We start from the raw sequence: 24105 nt of genomic DNA, 5'->3' as shown, positions 1-24105 counted from the left end.
TATATTCTCTTTCAAATAGACAAGCTTCCCTGTATTATTGGGCCCAAATCTGGTCCGTGGTGGCGGTATGTCCAGTCCAGCAAAAGCACATAGGACCCTTTCGATGCTCCTTCATAGCCCAGCGGGCCGCGTTTCCTTCCGGCGCCGCCAAAGCGTTTGGCGTCGAACACACGCACGCGGCCGTCACCGTCTTCGCCGTGCCTACGAAGAGATCGAGGAGGAAGAGGAAGCGGCGTCGCGGCGCACCCCGTTTCCATTCTCGGCTTCCTCGCCCACCGACCACCCCCGCCTCTCCTCCCTCAGCCTACGCGCCGCCCGCCGCCGCCATTGACGTAAGCGCCCCCTCCTCTACCGCCGCGCTCCCGCTCTGCTGCTCCGTTCCCTTCCCTTCTCCCGCGTAGTCACCTCCGGTCCTCTCTCCGCTTGCGCTCCTGCAGGCACAGATGATGGGCTCCTCGGGCTCCGGCAATGGCTCCCGCCACCTCGACCCGGGCCGCGTCCACGAGCTCGTCATGCGCCGAAAGCCGTACGACCTCCTCCACTACCTGAATTCCGTGCCCGGGGCGTCCGAGGACCCGCACTGCCGCCAGATCAAATACGTCGCGGAGACTCTCCTGCTGCTCATGCGAAGGTGCGGTTCTCGCCTCTCGGTGGCGTCTCGCTTCATGGATCCAGCGCTTGCTCTGGTCCATGCGACGCTCCTTCCTCCGCTTCCTCCCGGGGCGCGCTAGCTGCCACGATTCCTGCTCTGATTTCTGCGCCTGCTTCTCGCGCTTCCTCTAGTAGTAGGACTACTAATTTGGTTGCGTTGTTTTCTCGTCCTCCAGAGGTTTGGTTCCCGGAGACAAGACGCTGATCGTGGATTGGGCCCGAAACGCATGGCTGAACGCGACACAAAGCAGGTTGGTACTTGAAATCTCGCAGAGGCTCGTGCTCTTCTTCTTCATGCCCTGTTCCTAGTTTCCTACCATGTGTCGCCCGCTATCTGTTCGATGTTTGTACCCCGAGAAATGGTCCTAAGCATCTACGGTTAGTTCCATCTGGTCTCTGGTGCCGATTTGTTGCTTGCGTAATGAGCGCTTCAGTGTAGTATAGTGCGTATAATAATACTACAAGTTTGTTATTGGAATGATGCTCAAGCACTTGATTGATTTGCTTTAATCTCCTGTGCAGAATTTCTGCTACTAGATAGAATGGTTATGGCAAATTCTGTTCGGTTTTGTTCTGTAACTTAAAAGGTTTGGCTTAGTCTCGTGTTACAAGATAAATCTTCTGTCGAATCCTTTCCGTGGAAGTGATTTATGTTGGCAAGACACCATCTCATTGGGGAAAAATGAAACCATCTTCCATTTTACAAAAAGTTGCTACTTGTGTTGCTTATTAAAATGTTGGTATGCTAGACATATTATGATCTGGGTTTATCTCTGCATATAAATTAAATATTTGTTCTATTTTTGCAGACTTTTTTCATCCCAGATGGTTGGTGGTGGTCCATCCAATTTTACTTCAGATGCAGGTTCAACACTATAACCTCTAGCATATCTTCTCTTGGTGTCACTGAGCATTTTGTTGAACGTCATTTACAGATTTACCTGAGGATTTTCCCTGTTATGAGTTTATAACTCATAGATGGCCGTTTTTATTGGCATTTTGTCAAGATTATTTTCACAGTATATTGTATATGTTGTGAACGTATGACTGTACATATACGATCAAGATGATTGCAACAAGGATTTTATTTTTCTACTGCCATGTTTATCCAAGATTGAACATGCAGGTTTTGGTTACATTATCTTTCAGGTAATTCATTATTTCTCAAAATCCTATCAACTACTGCAAGCTTTTCTGACAGGAGGAACGTCAAATTTCTAGCAACTTAGTGTATAGCTGCTTAGTTTATCAAGTTGCTCTGCAGTCAATATACACCTATGGATTATGGTAGATATACTCCTATACTTGCCGGCAAGATTTCTGTGTACTGCTACTTGTTCTTTATCTACTATTTACTCTCATAGTAAGTCACAAATAGATCAAGGTGAATGGTTGTATATCTATGGTGGATGATCTGTGTCATTCTTATACAGGTTATAATATGCATCCACACAATTCAAGTTCATATTCTGGAAGGATGTTGACCAATGAACCTGTCAGTAATGGTATAGCAAAATTCGGTGTTTCACTTCTATCCGAACTGTCTGTTTCTACTAACCATCATGGTACATGTGTGCAGACTTCAGACATGCTGCAATGCATAATCAATTATCTGCTTCTAACCCAAGGAATCATACTGCAACATTTCCTCCACAGCAAGCAAACTCAACTGATGGTCGGTAAATGTTCCATGTCTTCTTACTCTACAATTTTTCTCCCATAAGTATGTATTTAGAACGATCATCATTCATGTCTGATGTGTAGTGATGCTTGATGGAACCCCTGCTTTTAACTCCGGAACTCATGCTTCAGCATATGTTCCATTGCGGAATAATTCTAAGCTTGGTTAGTAACGATTCCTGATTCCTTACCCTGCATTGTTACTTACCATGTTTATTAGTTGTCATGTCGCTCCTGCTTGACATGCCAATTCACAAAGAAAGAACGAAAGCCTGATGATTTGTGAGCTTTGTCTGTTAACTTGAAAGTAATGCTAACAAGTTTCTTGCTTTTTACCATGGTGACTCACGAGTGTGCTGTCTTAATACAGCAAGGAAATATTTATTCGCTACTTGTTCATTCATATAGGGTAACTGAAAGGATTGCAATGGTTCAAGTTCAATTTTGGCAATGTAGTCTGGAACGTTTGGAATAAATAAGATGGAACTCCTATCAACTACTCCCAAAGTTTTCTGAAACAGGATGAATGATTCTTAATTGAAACTAAAAGTTAGCAACTTAGCATAGCTGCTCAGTTTACGAAGTTGACAAGGTTTCTGTGTACCACTGCTTGTCCTGCATCTAATATTTACTTTCGTAGTCAGTCGCAAATAGATTCAGGTAAATGGGTGTGTATCTTAGGTGAATGATCTGTGCCATTATTTTACAGGTCATGATATGCACCCACACAATTCAAGTTCATATTCTGGAAGGATGTCGACCAACGAACCTGGTAGTAATGGCACAGCTAAATTTGGTGTTTTACTTCTATTTATCTGAACTTTGTATTTCTACTAACAATCATCACACGTGTGCAGGGCTCAGAGATACTGCAACGCATAATCAATTATCTGCTTCTTACTCACGGAATCATACTGCAACATTTCCTCAACTGCAATTAAACTCGAATGATGGTTAGTAAATGTTCCATGTTTGCTTACTTTATAACTTATCTCACATAAGTATGTATTGAGCTGATCATAATGTCTGATGTGTAGTGATGCTTGATGAAACATCTGCCTTTAACCCTGGAACTCATGCTTCAGCATATGTTCCATCAGGGGGTTATTATACACTTGGTTAGTAGTGTTTCTTGTTTTCTTACCCTCCCTGCATTCTTGATACATCAGTTAACATGTTATTAGTTTGTCATGCCACTCCTGCTTGACATGCAAATTCACAAAGAAAGGAAAATCCTGATGACTTTTGAACTTTGCTTGTTAACTTAAAATTAACGCCGACAAATTTCTTGCTTTGTACCATGGTAAGTCACGAGTCTGTTGTCTTGATACAACGAGGAAATATTAGTTTGCTGCTTATTCCTTCATCTCTTATTACTGAAAGGATTGCCACTGCATTGGCGATTCAAGTTTCAACTTTGCCAATGTAGTCTGGAATGTTTGAAATAAACAAGATGAACTCCTATCAACTACTCCAAGGTTTTCTGTAACAGGACGATCATTTGTTAATAGAAACTAAAGTTAGTAGCTTAGCATATCTGCTCAGTTTACCAAGTTGCTCTTCTGTCAATATACACCTATGGTAAATATACTCATATACTTGTTGACAAGGTTTCTGTTTACCGCTCCTTGTCCTGTATCTAATATTTACTTTCGTAGTCAGTTACAAATAGATCCAGGTAAATGGGTGTATATCTATGGTGGATAATCTGCGATATTCTTTACAGGTCATAAGATGCACCCACAAAATTCAAATTCAAATTCTGGAAGGATGTTGACTAACAAACCTGGTAGTAATGGTATAGCTAAATTTGGTGTTTTACTTCTATCTATCTGAACTGTGTATTTCTACTAACAATCATCACACGTGTGCAGGGCTCAGAGATACTGCAACGCATAATCAATTATCTGCTTCTTACTCACGGAATCATACTGCAACATTTCCTCAACTGCAATTAAACTCGAATGATGGTTAGTAAAATGTTCCATGTTTGCTTACTTTATAACTTTTCTCATATAAGTATGTATTTGAGCTGATCAAGTCTGGTATGTAGTAATGCTTGATGAAACATCTACCTTTAACCCTGGAACTCATGCTTCAGAATATGTTCCATCACGGGGTTATTATACACTTGGTTAGTAGTGTTTCCTATTTTCTTACCCCTATCTTACCTGCATTCTTGATAGTTTGTCATGTCTCTCCTGCTTGACATGCCAATTCACAAAGAAAGAAAAATCCTTATGACTTGTAGCTTTGCCTGTTAACATAATTAATGCTGGGAAATTTCTTGCTTTGTACAATGGTAAGTCATGAGTCTGCTGTCTTCATACAATGAGGAAATATTTGTTTGCTGCTTATTCATTCATATCTTATTACTGAAAGGATTGCCAGTGTATTAGCGATTCAAGTTCCAGCTTTGGCAGTGTAGTCTGGAATGTTTGAAATTAACAAGATGAACTCCTATCAACTACTCCAAGGTTTTCTGAAACAGTAAGAACATTTGCTAACAGAAACTTAGTTCAAAACTTAGCATAGCTGCTTAGTTACCAAGTTGCTCTGCAGTCAATATGCACCTATGTTAAATATTCATATACTTGTTGACAAGGTTTCTGTGTACTGCTCCTAACCCTTTTATGTGATATTTACTTTCGTGGTCAGTTACAAATTGATCAAGGTAAATGTATGTATATCTATGGTGGATGATCTGTGTCATTCTTTTACAGGTCATAATAATTCAAGTTCATATTCTGGAAGGATGTTGACCAACGAACCTTGTAGTAATGGTATTTCTAAGTTCGTTGCTTTACTTCTATCCTCTATCCTCTATACCTCAAAAATAAAAACGTTGTATTTCTTCTAACCATCATGGCATCATAAAATGTGTGCAGAGGTCAGAGATGCTGCAATGCATAATCAGTTATCTGCTTCTAACTCAAGGAATTATACTGCAACATTTCCTCCACTGCAGGCAAACTCAAATGATGGTTAGTAAATGTTACATGTTTGCTAACTCTACATTTTTTCTTACATAAGTATGCATTTGGACTGATCATCATGTCTGATTTGTAGTGCCGCTTGATGAAACATCTGGTTTTAACTCCGGAACTCATGCTTCAGCATATGTTCCATTGCGGGATAATCCTACACTTGGTTAGTAACATTTCCTGTTTTCTTACCCTGCATCCGTGATGCGTCACTTAACATGTTTATTAGTATGTCATGTCACTCCTGCTTGACATGCCAATTCACAAAAAATAAAGAAATCCCAATGACCTGTGAACCTGCCTGTTAACTTAAAATTAATGCTGACAAGTTTCTTGCTTTGTACCATGGTAAAGTCATGAGTCCACTGTCCTAATACAATGAGGAAATATTTGTTCACTATGTACCTACGTCCTGGTTTATTGGTCCCCATTGTATTTTGTGCCAAATTTTGACCATAAATTTAACTAACAAAATGTCCATGCATGTCACAAAAAATTATATCATTAGAAACTATGTTCAAACATGAGTCCAACGGACCAACGATATAATTTTTGTTGACATGCATTAATATTTTGTTAGTTAAATATTTGTTCATTAATATAGTACTAATTGAAAAAAGAAAGTATAAAGAAATATTTGTTCACTACTTGTTCATTAATATTTGTTCACTACTTGTTCATTAATATTTGTTCACTACTCCTCCTAGGCATGCCAATTACGAAAAATAAAGTATAATATTATTGAGCGATTGCCAGTGTATTCGTGATTTGATTTTCTACTTTGGCAGGTAGTCTAGAATGTTTGGAAAATTGGAATTAATAAGATGGAACTTCTTGCTACTTTTCGATGATTTTACCATCTGCCCACTTAACTGACAGAGTCGATAAGCCACCGGGCATGTTTGCTTTATAATATAGTGAAATCTAGTGGTACATATATATAGATGCCTAGTTACCATCTACTCCCTCCGTTCCTAAATATTTGTCTTTCTAGAAATTTCAACAAGTGACTACATTCGAAGCAAAATGAGTGAATCTACACTCTAAAATATGTCTATATACATCCGTATGTGGCAGTCTATTTGAAATCTCTAAAAAGACAAATATTTAGGAACGGAGGGAGTAAATACTTTGTTCATCCTTTGCATGCATCTGTGCTTTGTTGCTCTAATTCAGACATGTTTATTTTGCACATATTGTGAGTTTATGTTCAGAGATACACTATTTCTGTATTTCATCTAGTTGAATATACACATTATGAAGCAACACTGGAATACGGGTCCTGTGAGGTCACCGCCTCACTGGCACAGAACCCAGTGAAAGTTTTTTCTAGTTCATTCTGAAAAATCATTTCTAGTCCACCTATGAGCAGATAGAATAAGCTATTACAGATTCTACCTTCTTTGCCACCTCTATCTTGTACTCGCCTCGTGTCAAAAAACGTCTTACATTATGGGACGGAGGGAGTATATCCAAGTAGAGGTCGAAACTTGAAATAACTTCTGAGCATTGCATTTTCCCTTGATTTTTCATGCAATGCTATTTCAACGAGAAGGTGAAGCCAATTATATTGCAGCAATGTTTAGTAATATGCTCTGTCTAATGTTTTATGTGATGGTTCTTTCTCTGATGTTTTTCCAGCACAAGCATTCAATGAACTCTTGGATAATATTTTTTCGCCACAAAAGCATGGTACACGGACGGTCGGACCACTATGGCCGTGCCACCCTGGGTCAGAGCAGAATAGAAAAGGTTAAAATCTTTATTGACACTTGTTGTTTCCAGAAGATTACATGTGCATCAACGTGTGTGTCGTATTGCAGTGCTGCCCACAGTAGATATCAAAGGAAAGAGACCTGCATCGATGAAGGTGACGACGCTGAGGTTGAACGTTGCTTCTTTGGTTGCAGAGGATGGAATTAATAGTGCTGCAGGGGTGTTGATTAGGGATGGCAGCACGGCACAATTCATCAGTGCATCATGTTTTAGTCCGATACTACGCAGAGAGCCAGCTCTTCTTCTTGCAGCTGCTTGTTGCAAAGGGATCAAAATCGCTCTGTCCTATCAACCAGCTAGTATCACGCTGGAGTCCCATCTGCTCCCTCTGCTCAACCCGCTATACGCCTCTTCGGATCAACCGCCAGATGTAGTACAGCTGAAAGAATTCCTGAGCCAGGGATACCCACATTTCGTAGTCCGGGACATTCCAGAAGAATCCAATCGTGCTGCTTGTGAGTTGGCTCTCAATGTTTTGCACCTACGGGAGTCCTATATGTTCTTCAATGATCCGCCAGAATGGCTTGTCCCTTACTTAGATCAGTGAGCTTAAATACTCTTTTGAGTTCGAAAACAATTCACCGGCTACTCAGTATAGAAAGCTTCATGGTGTAGGTAAATGGCAGGTGCAAGCTTTCATCTTGAGTGTAGTACTGTAGATTAGATATAGTGAAGTTGAAGTATACATACAGTAACGACGTTCTTTCAACATCTCACATACATACATGCATACATGGATAGTGTCTTGTCTGTCTTCTCGCTGTACTTGCGACCCAGATGTGATAGGTGTGATGTAAACCTGGATAGACCATATACTGATGAATAGAAATGATTACAGTTGATCTTTGGTGGTTGTTCACTTGCTCTATCGATAAGTGTCCTGCTTTTCCTACAACATCTTTCATGATTCCAGTTTCTTTGGTAATTTGTGTTGCAAATGCCATGATACATTTATTTAGTCTGATATATTAGTACTAGTGTTTAGAAAGCCCGTGCTGTGCTGGAGGCATTTTGTGCCGTTAGTACGACTTGCCCTTTGTACTGGGAATTTCCTATACATACATAATTTCTTTCTTTCGATACAAGTATCTGCTTCAGGTTATTTGGAATGTAAACCTCGAATAGTTGAATCTAGCTTCCTGAATGTGCATCGCAAACATAGGGCAATTGTTTTGGATTGCTCCTTAGGGTTGTGAGATTAAACTATGTCCTTAGCATGTGTGTTGTTTGTGCTCCATTGCTGTCTATCTGCCGGGCACTGTAGATGCAAACGTGAGGGTGAGTCTATCCTGGCGCACAAGGAGAGCCAGTGTTCGGGGCCAGGACGACTGAATTGGTGAGATGGATTCCAGATCTGAGTTTCTTAGAGCATCTCTAGTTCATCCCCTGTAACTTAATTATCCATTCTATCCCCTATCCTTTTTTTGTGTGGAATTAAACCTTCATCGTCTAACCTATCTCCTGAAACTTAATCCCCTGAAAAATTCCTTTCCTTCAAAAGTTTGTACGCAAATCCTAGTTCGAATGTGCGTCCCTAGATCTTGGCTTTCATAACATATTAATTTGAGACTTAATCTAGGATACATATAAAATTCGTTGTTGCATAATAAGAACTGTTGTTGCTGATCTAGGGTACATATTACTACTAAGAACATAGACTACAACCATGGAAGGCGAGGAGACAAAACACAGGGTTCTCAAACTGCGTAACGACCATCACCAGACACCTTCGTTGCGTGGCCATGATCCCAAAACTGGCAGGACCGAATCCCCCATCATTAATTGGCGCCTAGAGAGTCGGCAAGTGGGTTGCGTGACCTGGCGAAGGCATACATTACGCCCTGGATGCCCACGCGTTGGGAAGTAGCCTAGGCCAATACGACGTCCAATATCTTGAAATCCAAAATCTACACTGGAGACACCGCGAGCAATCAAGACGATGACTTCATGAAGAAAAACGACATCATGACGTTGTCGCCGTCTGGTTCAAAGAACTGGGCCTAGGGTTTTCCCTAGTGCTCAAAGAGGGGCACAGATAGAGGTCATGACAAACCCTCCATGAAGGAAGGCGACACCGGCAGGTGTCGACGCTGCCAGCATCGGCAAACCGTTTAGGGATTTAGCCCTGGCCTATGTCTGAGCAATTCCACAACGTGTGTACTAGGATCCAAATACGAGGAAATCAGTCTGCCGCCGCAAGAAGGGGAGCTGCGCCCGCCACCGAAGACAAAGGTGGCAACTGGCGCCACCAGACGTGCGAACTTTGGAACTAACGGGAGAAGCACAAGGCATAGGTGTGGACGGGGTTGAAGGCATGGAGGGGCGGAGAGGACGGTGCAGGGGATGCGACGGCGATCGGCGACGCAGACAAGCCAAGATCTAGGGACGCACATCCGATATGTCAGGGCTGAACCTGTGAGAATGCCGGCGAGCAAAGGAAGCTGGAGGGGAACACAGCTTGCCGAGCACCGGACCAGAGCCGCACCGGCAAAGGACGCCGACTAGCCACGGACACCGGAGGAGACATAGGCCGCACTGGCAGCAGCACATTCTTGCCCCTCAAGCCCTGGAAGCCCAGATCGAGCCCATCCACCGGAGAGGTAAGTTTTAAGGGATCAAAAGCTATGTTTTGAGGAATTAAAGGTACATGAGAAAGTCTAGTCATGTGTGCTAATTTCCTTAAACAATTTTGTTAGTGGATTAAATGTTTTTAGGGGAAAGGCTAGAGCCTAGAGATGTTCTTGATAGCAGAGACCGATCGAACCGACCTTCTGCCGCTGGCTTCTGCACTCCGAACCCACGCGCACGTCGGTGCACCAACATAACGCCACTCGCCACTCGCCAGGTCTTGCGGAGTCTGTATCGCAACCGGCTCGACCTTCGTCAGATCGGATATAATGGTCGAATTCCTTCTCAATGTCTTGCTAGTTAGGGTAATTGGTTCGTAGCTAGGTCCAGACTCCTCGAGTCCAGACACCGCCAGCGACATGGCCAAGGATGACGGCGCAGTGACGACGATCGCCTCCCGGGTCGCCTCCATCTGCGCCGTCATCGACCACGCCGTTGCATCGGAAACCCTGAGCGCCAGGCGAGTCGCCGCCATCTCCGCCATGATCCACGACGTCGCCTCCGCCGCGGAGGAGGGGGCGACGAGAAGCACCGGGAAGCGGCGGCGCATGGGCAGCTCACGCAGCTACCAGGAGACGCGCAGGATCGGCGAGGGCCGCTTCGGCGTCGTCCTCAGGGCGCGTCACCGCGCCACCGGCCAGACCGTCGCCCTCAAGGGCCTCCGCTGGACGACGCGCCACAGCCCCGGCTCCGAGCAGCTCGTCGGGAAGCTCCTGCGAGAGGCCTGCTTCATGGCGGCCTGCGGCGGCCACCCCTCCGTCGTCGATCTCCGCGGCGTCGCGCGCGTGCCCGGCACCAGCGACTACGCCATCGTCATGGAGTACGTCGGCCCGAGCCTGGACCAGGTCGTCTACGACCGCATGGCCCGCCTCGGCCGCCCGTTCACAGAGGACGAGGTGCGCGGCGTCATGCGGCAGTTGCTGGCCGGCGCGGACGCCATGCACGAGCGCCGCATCATCCACCGCGACATCAAGCCGTCCAACGTCCTCGTCGTCTACGACGGCGTCGGAGGCGATGGGGACCTCGTCGTCAAGATCTGCGACTACGGGCTGGCGATGTCCATGGTCGAGCAGAACGCCGACGGCGCGTTCCTGGCCGCCGGAACGAGGTCGTACATGGCGCCCGAGATGCTGCTGGCGAAGCCGCGCTACGACACGCGCGTCGACATGTGGTCCCTGGGCTGCGTCATGGCCGAGATGCTCACCGGCGAGGTGCTCTTCGAGAGGGCGGACACCATGGCTGGCCAGCTCTACAAGATCTTCGATGTGCTCGGCGTGCCAGAAAAGAAGAAGGCGCTTAAGGCCTTCAAGTCGCCGTTCTCGTTCCTCGCCGGCGAGGTGAAGCTGTGGCGGCAAGCTCGGCGCGGTGGCAGGCTGCGCGAGCTGTTCCCGGAGAAGACGCTGTCCAAGGACGGGTTCAAGGTCTTGAAAGGGCTGCTCACGTGCAGCCCCAGCAAGCGGCTGGACGCGGCCGCCGCGCTCCGGCTCCCGTGGTTCGCTGACACCGACGACGACCACGCTCCGGTAGCCGCTGCAGTTTCGAAGAGCGGTGGTGCGGCCGCGAGCATTCGCGCGCTGGCGTCGCACTCCTGGCAGATGGCTTTGTCATGCTTTGGGCGACCGGTAAGGTCGAAGGCAGTGTAGAAATCCCCGTGGGTGATTAGTGGGCCGGGCCGCTGGATACTTTTGAATATTTGACTACTAATATTTGTACAAACATGTAGGTTGTCCCTTGTTCTAAAAAAATGTAGGTTGTCCCTTAAAAATGTAGGTTGGTGTTCAAAAAGCATATACACGATAAAGATAAAGTAAAATCATTTTTTCCATATTTTGGTTGCTAATATATGCACAAAAATCACACGGCAAAACAAAACTATAATCAAGCCGTTGAACTTTGATTATTAATATATGTACGAATATGTAGGTTGGTGCTCAATAATTTGTTTAAAAAATAATATTGTAATATACGCTCCGTTCCTAAATATAAGTCTTTTTAAAGATTCCAATGGGACTACATACGGAGCAAAATGAGTGAATATACACTTTAAAATATATCTATATACATCCGCATGTAGTCTTTATTGAAATATCTAAAAAGACTTATATTTAGGAACGGAGGGAGTAGATTATACAATTACATCGCAATTAGAAATTAATTGCGCAAACTGTTTTTGGAGACTGTACGAGTATTCAAAGCAAAATTCTAGGGCTTCTTTGATTCACCTAATTCAAAAGATGGTGAAATAGGAAGAAAAAAAACGCAGGATGACATTATCATGACCACTAGAATTCTACAAAAGTAAATTCGTATCAAATTAGAAGATTTTGTCAAGTGAATTCAGTTGATGGAAAGTTTTTCCAAATGTAGTGAAAATTATGGATCCTACGTATATACTATCAAACAACCCCACGAAGAAAAAATCGTATGGTTTACAACCCTCTAAAATCCGAATAGAAAATCATTTAGATCAGAGAGGTCCTTAGAACACTAGTGGCAATATACATACATGACATTTCAAATGGATCATTTTTCTAATGATGATGCCAAGGTTTGTGATATCTGAGGAACCAAAAGTACTCAACACTATCCCCGCAAAACAAAAGGCACTCAACACTATGCTACTATTATGCATGCTTCCATCCTATCTAATTAAGCAACATGATATTTGCAATTGAAGAACATGCCTGACCATGCGTCCATGCCCATCATACACTAGAGGAACAAAAAAATGATGTTTTTTTTTTTCTAATATCATGCTTCCTTTTTTTGTGTGCACTATTTGCAATTGAGGAGCTACCAAGTTGTCTGCAACATGAGCAATTGTTGCACCTAATATTCACTGCAAGGATAGACAACAATCAGGAATGGGATTTCATTGCAAGTCTTCAACTGATCAACCACGTGGTACATTCATCGCTGAGTTAACTGCAGCTGTGCACAGAATTCATTCTCACACAGAGTACTACAGTAGCAAATACTAACAGATACTACATGCTCTGCTCCCAAAGAAGAAAAGCTAACACATGATAGGTACCTAACTTGTTAAAGGCCCCGAAATCGATAATTTTACATGGTTAACTAAATGTCACTTGGTGTTCCCCTAACCTTCTTTGCCATGCTTGAGCTTTACAACCATCACATGTTTTCTGCAACCATATCACCGCCCTTTCGTGGTCGTGCTTTTCTAGCTTGAAACTGAAGCGCTCAGGCGCTCCAAGGTTTCTGTGACATTTCTCATCGTCGGTCTTCGCTCGGGATTAGCATGAACGCAAGCGAGAGCGACTTTGAGTACAGCAATCATCTCACCTTCCTGTTCCGAGTCCCTCGCGAGGAAAGGGTCGAGCACATCAGCGGATGGTTTCTTATCTTGTATACAGAACTGGACCCACTGGACAAGATCCATCTGCATAGTTTCCAAGAGAGCGACGGGCGATCTACCAGTAATCATTTCGAGCAAGATCACGCCATAGGAGTAGACATCCCATTTCTGCGACGGTTTCAATGTTTTCAGCGCTTCTGGTGCTTGGTAGCATGAACTTTCTTTGCTCACAAGAGGGCTCATTGAGGAATCTGGCTGCAGACTCTGAGCCTTTTCGACGCCAATCCGATCCGATTGCGAAGAAGGTGCTGCTCCACCAGCAATGTTTGCTAGTCGCCCGAGGCCGAAATCTGAAATATACGGTTCCATGTCCTTTCCAAGAAGGACATTGTTCGGCCTCAAGTCCCCGTGTACGTACTTCTTGGGACTGAATTCATGCAAGAAAGACATCCCATTCGCGACTCCTTTCATGATCTTTAGACGTGCATTCCATGTCAGTGGTGTGAATGTCATTGTCCCAGGTTTACCTGAAAGTAACAAATCAGCCAATGCAACGCTAGCCTGAAATAAATACATAGGTTCAACATTGCAGTGAGGATGTACTCTAGTAACCTTTGCTAGCAAAGAACTACCCCCTCTGTACATAAATATAAGAGACAGTACATCAGAAAGAAGTAAATTACCTCTCAAAAAAGTTGTTTTTAGAAAGAAATGAATAAAGTCAAACTTTAACAGAGTACCACTGAGACAGTACTGTATCAAAACAATTTACATGGACTGAAAGAGCATTCTAGAGATATCACTTGAACTCCAGGTACTAGCTTTGTCATTAACAACAAAAATCGTATCACAAGGGGCAAAACTAATCAATGTCGAAGTACATTATATCAGTACGAGGATCCTGATCTACAAATTACTATCACTGGTCAACAGTTCTATGAAGCGACAGAAAATAATGGAAACATGATGTAAGCTAGGCATTAGAGAGCTCGATTCAGTTGATAACACATACCATGAATTGCTGAAGAGAGGCTGCCATTTGAGATGTAATCATATATCAGCAACTTCTCATCAAAGGACCAGTAGTAGGCCCTCAAGGCAACAATGTTGGCATGCCGGACCTTGCCAATGGCCTCAACCTCACTCTGAAACTCCTTAAACCTTTGCAATCCCCCCTCACCGAGTCGCCTCACCGCCATGGTGAGCCCATCCTCAAGAACTACCTTGTACACAATCCCGATCCCACTCTTCCCGAGCACAAATGCTGATGCCTTAAGCAGCTCATCGAGATCAAACCTCACTTTCTGGTCCAACAGCACGAGGTCGTGCTGCTCTGATGGAGTCTCAGGCTCGTCCCTGCTAAAACAACCAGACCTCGACTCTTTCGAGCCGGGACCCGCACCATGTCCTTTCTCCTTGGGGGAAACTTTCTTCCAATAGCAGTAGAACACCAGGGCAATGATCAAGATCCCTGCGACATCACCCAGAACAATGGCCACAATGGCAGCCTTCCCCAACCCCTTGCTCCTCCCACTCCCGTTGCCCCCGGCACCGGACTCCCCATCCTTCGGAACAGACGGGTTGGACGATGGCGGCGAGCAGGGGTTCTCGAGCGGCGGCCCACACAACCCTGGGTTGCCCAAGAACGCTGTGGGGCCACGGTTGTCAAGCGCCCCATTCTGCGGAATCGGCCCTGACAAATTGTTATAGGAGAGATCAATGTAGACCTTCTCCGGCAATTTCCCCAGGCTCGCCGGAATCGGCCCGGAGAAGTCATTGTGCGATAGGTCCACCGTCCCCTCGAGCCTGGACAGGTTCCCGATGTCATCCGGGATGGCGCCGGAGAGCCGGTTGTAGGACAGATTGAGCTGCTCCAGCGCCGAGAGCTCCCGGCCGAACCCCGGCGGGATCGGGCCCATGAGGTTGTTCCGGCCGAGGGACAGCCTGCGGAGGCGCCTGCATTTCAGGATCGACCCGGGGAGAGAGCCGTTGAGGTTGTTGGAGGAAAGGTCCAAGATTTGGAGGTAGGGGAGGTCCCCGAGCTCCGCGGGGACGGGCCCGTCGAGCTCGTTCCCGTAGAGGACGAGGCTCTGCAGCCCCGCGGCGCCGGCGAGGAGCGCGGGCGGCAGGGCGCCGTAGAGGCGGTTGCCGCGGAGGTTGAGGTGGCGGAGGGAGGCCGGGAGCGGGGACGCCGGTAGGGCGGCGACGAGGCCCTTCCTGGGAAGGGAGAGCGCGACGACCCGGCGGATGCCGGCGTCGTCGCAGGCGACGCCGTTCCAGGAGCAGGGGTCGGCATCGGAGGCGTTCCAGTCGGCGAGGGCCCCTGTGGGGTCCTGCAGGACGGCGGCCCTGAAGGAGAGCAGCGCCTGGCCGTCGGCGGTGAGCGCGTTGGTGGCGGCGGGGAGCGCGAGGGCTAGGAGGAGGAGGAGGAGCGGGAGCACGGCGGCCATGGGAGGAGGAGGAACGCGGGGCTGCGCTTTCCAGTGGGGACTGGCCGACCGGGGCACTGAGTGAGGCTCCGAGTCGTTGCGTTTATGAAGACCGGCGGCACTCATTAGAACTGGCGATGGCATTATTTTCCTGTACTACGTTGTAGTTTCGTGTTTAACTGGGTTCTCACCGGAATCCTCCTAACTGCGCTTGCTATTCTATTTCCACTTCTTTACTGGTGAGGAGCGGTGGTGACCGATGATTGCCGACAGTTGGTGAGTACGGGCAATAGTGCATTGTGTTCGAGAAAGTAACGCGGCCGCACGTGCCTGCTCAACCTAGCTAGGGCATCTTCAACGCAAATGTACATCATCATCCCAGTGTCTACGGCAATGTCTGGACGCGTCGGAGGTCATTCAATCGAAGGACATGTCGTCCATCCTTCGCTGTTTGTCGAATTTTATCTTGATCAATAGTGACTTGATCATGCAAAAAAGCGTTGTATGTTCAACAAGTTTTTTACATCCTTCGAACCTGGAAATTTTGACCTCTTTTCCCCTTTCTTTTGCGCATAGCGTGCGGTGATTCTAATGTTTTAATTTCAAAAGTATTGTGCGAGCCATCGTATTGTAATTTACTAACGATGCATGAACAACGCTTTCAATCATGATGTAGATCGCAACACGTACCACAAAGAGGAAAAGTGCTCCTTCGACATGTTACTTTCAAGCTTCGGCGTTTCATCACATGATTCATCCTTTGAACAATGCATCCGAGAGCTAGAAGCAAAGGTTACAACACAAGAGTCGGACACAAAAGCAGCGATTGCCACCTTTGAAGAAGATCAGAATGCAGTACTTTGTGCACAGAAGCAATAAATCGAAGAGCTCAAATTGAAGCAGCATCAAGAAATAGAAATTTTCAAGATGGATCGGGACAGAAAAATCCGAGCGTTTCAAAAGAAGCAATAAGAAATGGAGGCAATTCTTAGTCATCTCTTAAGGAAGTTACTGCTGATGGTGTACTATTATTCGTCGTGATACTTTCTTGCATGTCTTATTTCTCATGCTTGATAATATGTCATTTGGATGCTCATTTTAATATGTGGGCCAGTGCTGTGACAGATGCCAAGTCTCATTCTTAATATAAGTTACGATGGCAATGTTAAATTTCAAAAATAAATAAATTTAAATTCAAACTCGCCTACAAATTGAAACCATGCACAATTTGGCGCCATCTCGAACCGGTGACAGTACCGGTGCCGAAAATTGCAGCTGTCACCAGAGTCATGGCCCCACTTGTAAGCACCCACATAAGCAACGTCCAGACCCACATGTAAGCAGCCACGTCAACATATTCTAGGCCCATATGTCAGCACCATTGACTCATCAAAACTGACAACCGACTTATTACCAACTGGTGCCTGCAAGCCAAACAGGGTTATGTAGCACTTTCGAGGAAGTATCCCAATTAGTTATCGCCCCAACGAAGAGCAGGGAAGAGTATTTATATTGGCACTTCTGTCACACATAAGTTGTCACAGTTCTTGTGTGAAGTAACTGGTTGAGCTTCTGCAAATATTGTTACTGTCCTATTGGACGAATAAACCAGAATGCCAAGGATAAAAGGTTTGAAGTAGCAGTGGTAAAAACTCTTAAAAGTAAATAACATAAATAAACGGGAAAGTAGAGTTGCGTTTCTTGCAATCGAGAGATTAGGCGCGGAGAGAATTCAGCTCATGGTAAGTATATAAATATATCAAGTGTGCGAGTGCGACGGTAATACCAATTACCTTGTATTATACTCATAGTATTTGATATGTGTGTTCTGTAGGCGGATCACGCTAAGGTTATGAAATTCCTCCTCGCGGGATTACATTTCATTTTATGGTCCTGCTTTGTCATTGCCACGGAGTGGTCGTCTCCACAATTAAGGTCCTTAGACCGGAACCAAGCATTAGGTTTCATGGATCACTATTATCTCATATTGTGTTCGGTCCTCATTGATATCTCCACCTGTCATATCAGAGGTCACATATTCCTAAACAATATGTGTTACCTGTGTAGGTCTTGAGATCGTGTTACATGCGCCCTTAAATTGGACAACACACATAGGGTTCACTACAATATAACAACTTACTGGACAAATTATAAGACTACGAATACACATGACGACATATAGATCAGACACAAATGAATCTTACCACTCACCTACATCTCCCATGCCTATGGGGGATTACTCACGCATCATAAGAGAGAAACCAGTCACACCAGAGATAAAACTCATGATAACCATATCGATAATACCATGAAGATCCACAATAAGATGAAATGGATAATTCAAATAGTCTTGGTCTCCAGATGAGAATGAATAGAGTTACAATTTGTTCTCACAACTTGGAATTCCTCTTACAATAGTGAAGGATGAGATGATGATGGAGATGAAAGGACCAAAACTAAGAAGATCTCCAAAGTTTCTTCGGTTCTCCTCTTCTTCGTTTTGGATGTGGTGGCGGCGGATAGGGCTCCTCCCTGATACATCCATTTTGCATCATGCTTTTATACTGATATTTGTTGCGTTATGAGTTGTTATTACACATTATGGTACAATACTTATGCCTTTTATCCCTTATTTTACAAGGTTTACATGAAGAGGGAGAATGCCTGTAGCTGGAATTCTAGACTAGAAAAGGAGCAAATATTAGAGACCTATTCTGCACAACTCCAAAAGTCCTGAAACTTCATGGAGAATTATTTTGGAATATATAAAAAATATTGGGCGAAGAAAGCACCAGAGGGGGGCCACCAGCCATCCACAAGGGTGGGGGCGCGCCTCCCTACCTTGTGGGCCCCCTGACAGGCCTTCGGTGCCCATCTTCTGCTATATGGTGTGTTTTGACCTGAAAAAATCAGGAGGAAGCTTTCGGGACGAAGCACCGCCGTCTCGAGGCAGAACTTGGGCAGAACCAATCTAGGGCTCTGGCGGAGCTGTTCTTGAAGGAAATATGCCCTAGAGGCAATAATAAAGTTGTTATTTTATATTTCCTTATTCATGATAAATGTTTATTATTCATGCTAGATCAGAAACCTAAATACATGTGTGAATACATAGACAAACACTATGTCCCTAGTGAGCCTCTACTTGACTAGCTCGTTGATCAAAGATGGTTAAGGTTTCCTAACCATGGACATGAGTTGTCATTTGATAACGGGATCACATCTTTAAGAGAATGATGTGATGAACAGGACCCATCCGTTAGCTTAGCATCAGGATCGTTCAGTTTTATTGCTATTGCTTTCTTCATGTAAATGCATTCCTTCGACTATGAGATTATGCAACTCCCGGATACCGGAGGAATGCCTTGTGTGCTATCAAACGTCACAACATAACTGGGTGATTATAAATATGCTCTACAGGTATCTCTGAAGGTGTTTGTTCAGTTGGCATAGATCGAAATTAGAATTTGTCACTCCGAGTATCGGAGAGGTATCTCTGGGCCATCTCGGTAATACACATCATAAGCTTGCAAGCAAACGACTAAGGAGTTAGTCACGAGGTGATGTATTACGGACGAGTAAAGAGACTTGCCGTTAACGAGATTGAACTAGGTATGAAGATACCGACGATCGAATCTCGGGCAAGTAACATACCGACAGACAAAGGGAATAACGTATGTTGTCATAACGGTTCGACCGATAAAGATCTTCGTAGAATATGCAGGAGCCAATATGGGCATCCAGGTTCCGCTATTGGTTATTTACCGGAGAGGTGTCTCGATCATGTCTACATAGTTCTCGAACCCGTAGGGTCCGCACGCTAACGTTCGATGACGATATTATATTATATGAGTTATGTGATTTGGTGACCGAATGTTGTTCGGAGTCCCGCATGGGATCATGGACATGAAGAGGAGTCTCGAAATGGTTGATAGGTAAAGATTGATATATAGGATGGTAGTATTCGGACACCGGAAGTGTTCCGGAGGGTACCGGGTACATATCGGGTCACCGGAAGGGGTTCCGGGCACCCCCGGCAAAAGATATGGGCCTAATGGGCCAAGAGGGGAAACGCACCAGCCACCAGGGGCTGGTGCACCCCCCATATGGGCCGAACCAGGAAAGAGGGGAAGGGAGAAGGAAAGGGGGGGTCGGCCTCCCCCTTCCTTCCCTCCTCCCTCCTCTTTCCTTCCCCCTCCGGTAAATAAGGAAGGGGGGGGGGGCGCCGGCCTAGGAGGAACCCAAGTAGGATTCGATCCTACTTGGGGCGCCTCTTGGCCTCTTCCCTCTCCCTCCCACCTATATATATGTCGGGGAGGCGCCCCCTAGCACACCCCAGACAATTGTTAGCCGTGTGCGGCGCCCCCCTCCACCGTTTACTCCCACTGTCATATCTTCGTAGTGCTTAGGCGAAGCCCTGCGAGGATCACTTCACCATCACCGTCACCACGCCATCATGCTGACGGAACTCATCTACTACCTCAACAACTTGTTGTATCAAGAATGCGAGGGACGTCACCGAGCTGAACGTGTGCAGAACGCGGAGGTGCCGTGCGTTTGGTACTTGATCGGTTGAAGCGTGAAGAAGTTCGACTACATCAACCGCGTTGAGAAACGCTTCCGCTTGCGGTCTACGAGAGTACATAGACACACTCCCCCCCTCGTTGATATGCATCTCCATGGATAGATCATTGCGTGTGCGTAGAATTTTTATTTATTTTCCATGCAACGATCCCAACAGTGGCATCATGAGCCAGGTCTATGCGTAGATGATATGCACGAGTAGAACACAAAGAGTTGTGGGCTGTGACGCCCCCGATTCAATCGTACACTAATCATACACGCAAACGTGTACGATCAAGATCAGGGACTCACGGGAAGATATCACAACACAACTCTAAAAATAAAATAAGTCATACAAGCATCATAATATAAGCCAGGGGCCTCGAGGGCTCGAATACAAGTGCTCGATCATAGACGAGTCAACGGAAGCAACAAAATCTGAGTACAAACATAAGTTAAACAAGTTTGCCTTAAGAAGGCTAGCACAAACTGGGATACAGATCGAAAGAGGCGCATGCCTCCTGCCTGGGATCCTCCTAAACTACTCCTGGTCGTCATCAGTGGCCTGCACGTAGTAGTAGGCACCTCTGGTGTAGTAGGAGTCGTCGGTGACGGTGGCGTCTGGCTCCTGGGCTCCAGCATCTGGTTACGACAACCGAGAGGAAAGGAAAGGGGGAAAAGAGGGAGAAAAGCAACCATGAGTACTCATCCAAAGTACTCGCAAGCAAGGATCTACACTACATATGCATGAGTATCTGTGTAAAGGGGCAATATTGGTGGACTGAACTATAGAATGCCAGAATAAGAGGGGGATAGCTAGTCCTGTCGAAGACTACGCTTCTGGCAGCCTCCATCTTGCAGCATGTAGAAGAGAGTAGATGGTAAGTTCACCAAGTAGCATCGCATAGCATAACCCTACCCGGCGACCCTCCCCTCGTCGCCCTGTGTGAGAGCGATCATCGGGTTATATCTGGCACTTGGAAGGGTGTGTTTTATTAAGTATCCGGTTCTAGTTGTCATAAGGTCAAGGTACAACTCCGGGTCGTCCTGTTACCGAGGATCACGGCTATTCGAATAGATAAACTTCCCTGCAGGGGTGCACCAGATAACCCAACACGCTCGATCCCCTTTGGTCGGACACACTTTCCTGGGTCATGCCCGGCCTCGGAAGATCAACACATCGCAGCCCCACCTAAGCACAACAGAGAGGTCAGCACGCCGCTCTAAATCCTATGCGCGCAGGGGTCTGGGCCCATCGCCCATTGCACAGCTGCACGTTGCGTGGCCGGCCGGAGAGCAGACCTAGCAACCTCCATTACAAAGGAAGTTGCATTACACGGTCCAACTCGGCGCGCGCCGCTCAGTCGCTGACGTCACGAAGGCTTCGGCTGATACCACGACGTCGAGTGCCCATAACTGTTCCCGCGTAGTTGGTTAGTGCGTATAGGCCAGTGGCCAGACTCAGATCAAATACCAAGATCTTGTTAAGCGTGTTAATTGAAGTATCCGCGAACGCCGACCAGGGCCAGGCCCACCTCTCTCCTAGGTGGTCTCAACCTGCCCTGTCGCTCCGCCACAAAGTAACAGTCGGGGGCCGTCGGGAACCCAGGCCCACCTCTATCGGGATGGAGCCACCTGCCCCTTCAGCCCCCATCTCGGAACAGTATCATAAGTAATGTAACAGTATAAAGTATATAGCATATGCCCGTGATCACCTCCCGAAGTGATCACGGCCCAGTAGAATAGCATGGCAGACGGACAAGAGTGTAGGGCTACTGATGGAACACTAGCATCCTATACTAAGCATTAGGATAGCAGGTAAGGGTAACAACTGTAGCAACAATGACAGGCTATGCAGCAGAATAGGATTAACCGAAAGCAGTAACATGCTTCACTACTCTAATGCAAGCAGTAGAGAGAAGGAATAGGCGATATCTGGTGATCAAGGGGGGGGGGGGGCTTGCCTGGTTGCTCTGGCAAGAAGGAGGGGTCGTCAACACCATAGTCGTACTGGGTAGCTGCGGCGTCGGTCACGGTGTCTAGCGAGAGAAGAGGGGGAAGAAACAATAAATATAATGCAAACATAAGCATGCCGATGCATGACATGACAATGAGTGGAGCTAGGTGTGCCCTAACGCAGTGCTAGGTGATATCGGCGAAGGGGGGAGACATCTGGGAAAGTATTCCCGGTGTTTCGCGTTTTCGGATAGATGAAACGGAGGGGAAAAGTTGCGTGTTCGCTATGCCAGGGATGTGTGGCGGACGAACGGGCTACGTATCCGGATGCGTCTCGTCGTTCTGAGCAACTTTCATGTACAAAGTATTTTCAACCGAGCTACAGATTATTTTATATTAATTATTAAAGATTTAAATCATTTTTAGGATTAATAGAATTAATTAATTTAGAAAATACAATTATGACGTCAGCATGATGTCAACATGACGTCAGCGGTCAACTCTGACCGTTGACCGGTCAAACTGACATGTGGGTTCCACACGTCATTGTCTGTTAACTAATTAACCTAGTTAATTATTTTAATTAACAGATTAATTAGGTTAGTTAATTAGGTTTCTTAAACACAATTAATTAAGTTAATTTATTTATTTAATTAATTAATATTTCTATCTATTATTATTATTTAAAATTCTTTTTTTATAGTCGTTCTGGGCTGGGGCCTCTTTGTCATAGGCAGGGGGGCTAGCGGGCGCCGGGCTATCGGGCGCAGGGTGCGGCGAGTGGGGACGCCTGGACCCGGGCGGTGCAGCCAGCTGCGAGGCGAGGCAAGGCCGCCGGCGAGGTGAACGGGGCCGTGGCGGGCAGAGCAGAGGGAGCGGGGAGCACGGCCAGGCGGGCTTGACGCGCGGCAATGCAGGAGTAGCCGCGAGCGCGTGCGCTGGCGTGGTCGCGGGGCGGCGCGACGGACAGGACGCAATAGGGGAGAAGCAACGGCGCGGCGCACGGGGAAGGAGCTGCAGGGCTGGGAGCGCCGCGAGGCGATGATGCGGCGGCAGCAGCAGGGGCGAGCGGGAGGTAGGCTGCGGGTGCGCGCGCGCAGGCGGGCGCGGCAAAGGGTGGTCCAGGGCGTGCGGGAGCACGAAGGTGGACGCGCGCGGATGCAGGTGGCCGCGAGAGCCAGCGGCAGATGCGGCAGCGTGTAGGCGGCAGCGGAGCACCGGAGCAGGGCTGCATGGGGGCACGCAGGGTTGCGGCCGGACGAGGAGGGCATGGCCCGAGCGGCGCGGCCGGAGCCGGATGGACGTGCGGGCGCGTCACGCGCGCCGTGACGTGCGAGGAAGAGAATTGGAGAGGCCGGGGGAGCTCACGGGGGAGTGGTAGGGTACGGGGCAGTGGGGCGCGAGGAGGAGGTCGGGGACGACGGTGATGCAGGGGAGGCAGTTCCGGCGAGGTGGCGTTGGCGATGGCGGTGGTGCGGCGACCGGGCCGCCGGCGACGAGAGCGGCAGGGTGATGAGCGGCGACGGCGGGGCAGCACCGAGCGGCGTCGGGGTCGAGCCCCCGATCTCGATCCAGATCGAGGGGGAGTGGGCGATGTGGGAGGAGGAGTGGGGTCGTGCGGTCGGGCTAGGGTTTGCCCAGGGGGTTATGAGTAGTGGGGTGGGGCACGGATGGGCCGGCCTGGTTGGCCCGATGGCCTGCTGGGCCACGGCCAAGCAGGGGGGTTTGCTTTCTTTTATTATTATTTCTCGTTTTGTTTTATTTTCTTTTCTTTTATTCTGTTGTATCTTTGTTTCCTATTGTTTTAGTTTTTGTAAAATATATACTTGGCATCTAATTTAGTATTACAATTTAGTCCACTGTCACAAAAAGTCTAGTCCCCAAATAATTTAGTTTGATATTTTATTAATTAATAAAGGCATTTAAATAATTAGGTTTGCTACTATTTAAATCTTTTTAGTGCAGTTAAACATTTCATAAAAGTTTGGTTTCACCACCGTAATCACCTATGCATTATCTGGCATGACCCGAACATTTTAGTTTCATTGTTTGAAATTTTTTGTTGTTTGCGTGATTTTTAATTTGAATTCAAATCAGTTTCGAACTAACGCAAGATTAACAA

The 24105-nt window shown here is 46.6% G+C and overlaps 3 protein-coding genes across 3 annotated transcripts; 2 read left to right on the top strand and 1 right to left on the bottom strand.

The window, feature by feature from the left end:
- Nucleotides 1-156: 156 nt before the first annotated feature.
- LOC123181849 (uncharacterized) lies at nt 157-7937 on the top strand. The gene is made up of 18 exons (XM_044594248.1): nt 157-332; nt 438-631; nt 828-902; nt 1461-1516; nt 2085-2156; nt 2231-2326; nt 2416-2496; nt 3041-3103; nt 3189-3284; nt 3369-3449; nt 4058-4129; nt 4206-4301; nt 4385-4465; nt 5055-5114; nt 5220-5315; nt 5401-5481; nt 6957-7067; nt 7139-7937. The coding sequence occupies exons 2-18, from the start codon at nt 444-446 to the stop codon at nt 7636-7638; spliced, it is 1905 nt and encodes a 634-aa protein (XP_044450183.1). The 5' UTR covers nt 157-332; nt 438-443; the 3' UTR covers nt 7639-7937.
- A 2005-nt stretch (nt 7938-9942) lies between these two features.
- On the top strand, nt 9943-11455 carry LOC123169525 (putative cyclin-dependent kinase F-2). The gene has a single exon (XM_044587399.1). It carries the CDS (start codon nt 10079-10081, stop codon nt 11360-11362), a length of 1284 nt encoding a protein of 427 aa, XP_044443334.1. The 5' UTR covers nt 9943-10078; the 3' UTR covers nt 11363-11455.
- Nucleotides 11456-12569: 1114 nt separating this feature from the next.
- LOC123181848 (receptor protein kinase-like protein ZAR1) lies at nt 12570-15558 on the bottom strand. The gene is made up of 2 exons (XM_044594247.1): nt 14051-15558; nt 12570-13565 (listed from the first exon to the last, which is right to left on the bottom strand). The coding sequence occupies exons 1-2, from the start codon at nt 15486-15488 to the stop codon at nt 12904-12906; spliced, it is 2100 nt and encodes a 699-aa protein (XP_044450182.1). The 5' UTR covers nt 15489-15558; the 3' UTR covers nt 12570-12903.
- Nucleotides 15559-24105: the final 8547 nt, after the last annotated feature.

This window comes from Triticum aestivum, chromosome 1D (assembly GCF_018294505.1).
Source record: "Triticum aestivum cultivar Chinese Spring chromosome 1D, IWGSC CS RefSeq v2.1, whole genome shotgun sequence".
Classification (NCBI taxonomy): Eukaryota; Viridiplantae; Streptophyta; class Magnoliopsida; order Poales; family Poaceae; genus Triticum; species Triticum aestivum.
Note: the sequence above shows the minus strand (reverse complement) of the source record. Positions and strands in the feature narration are given on the sequence as shown.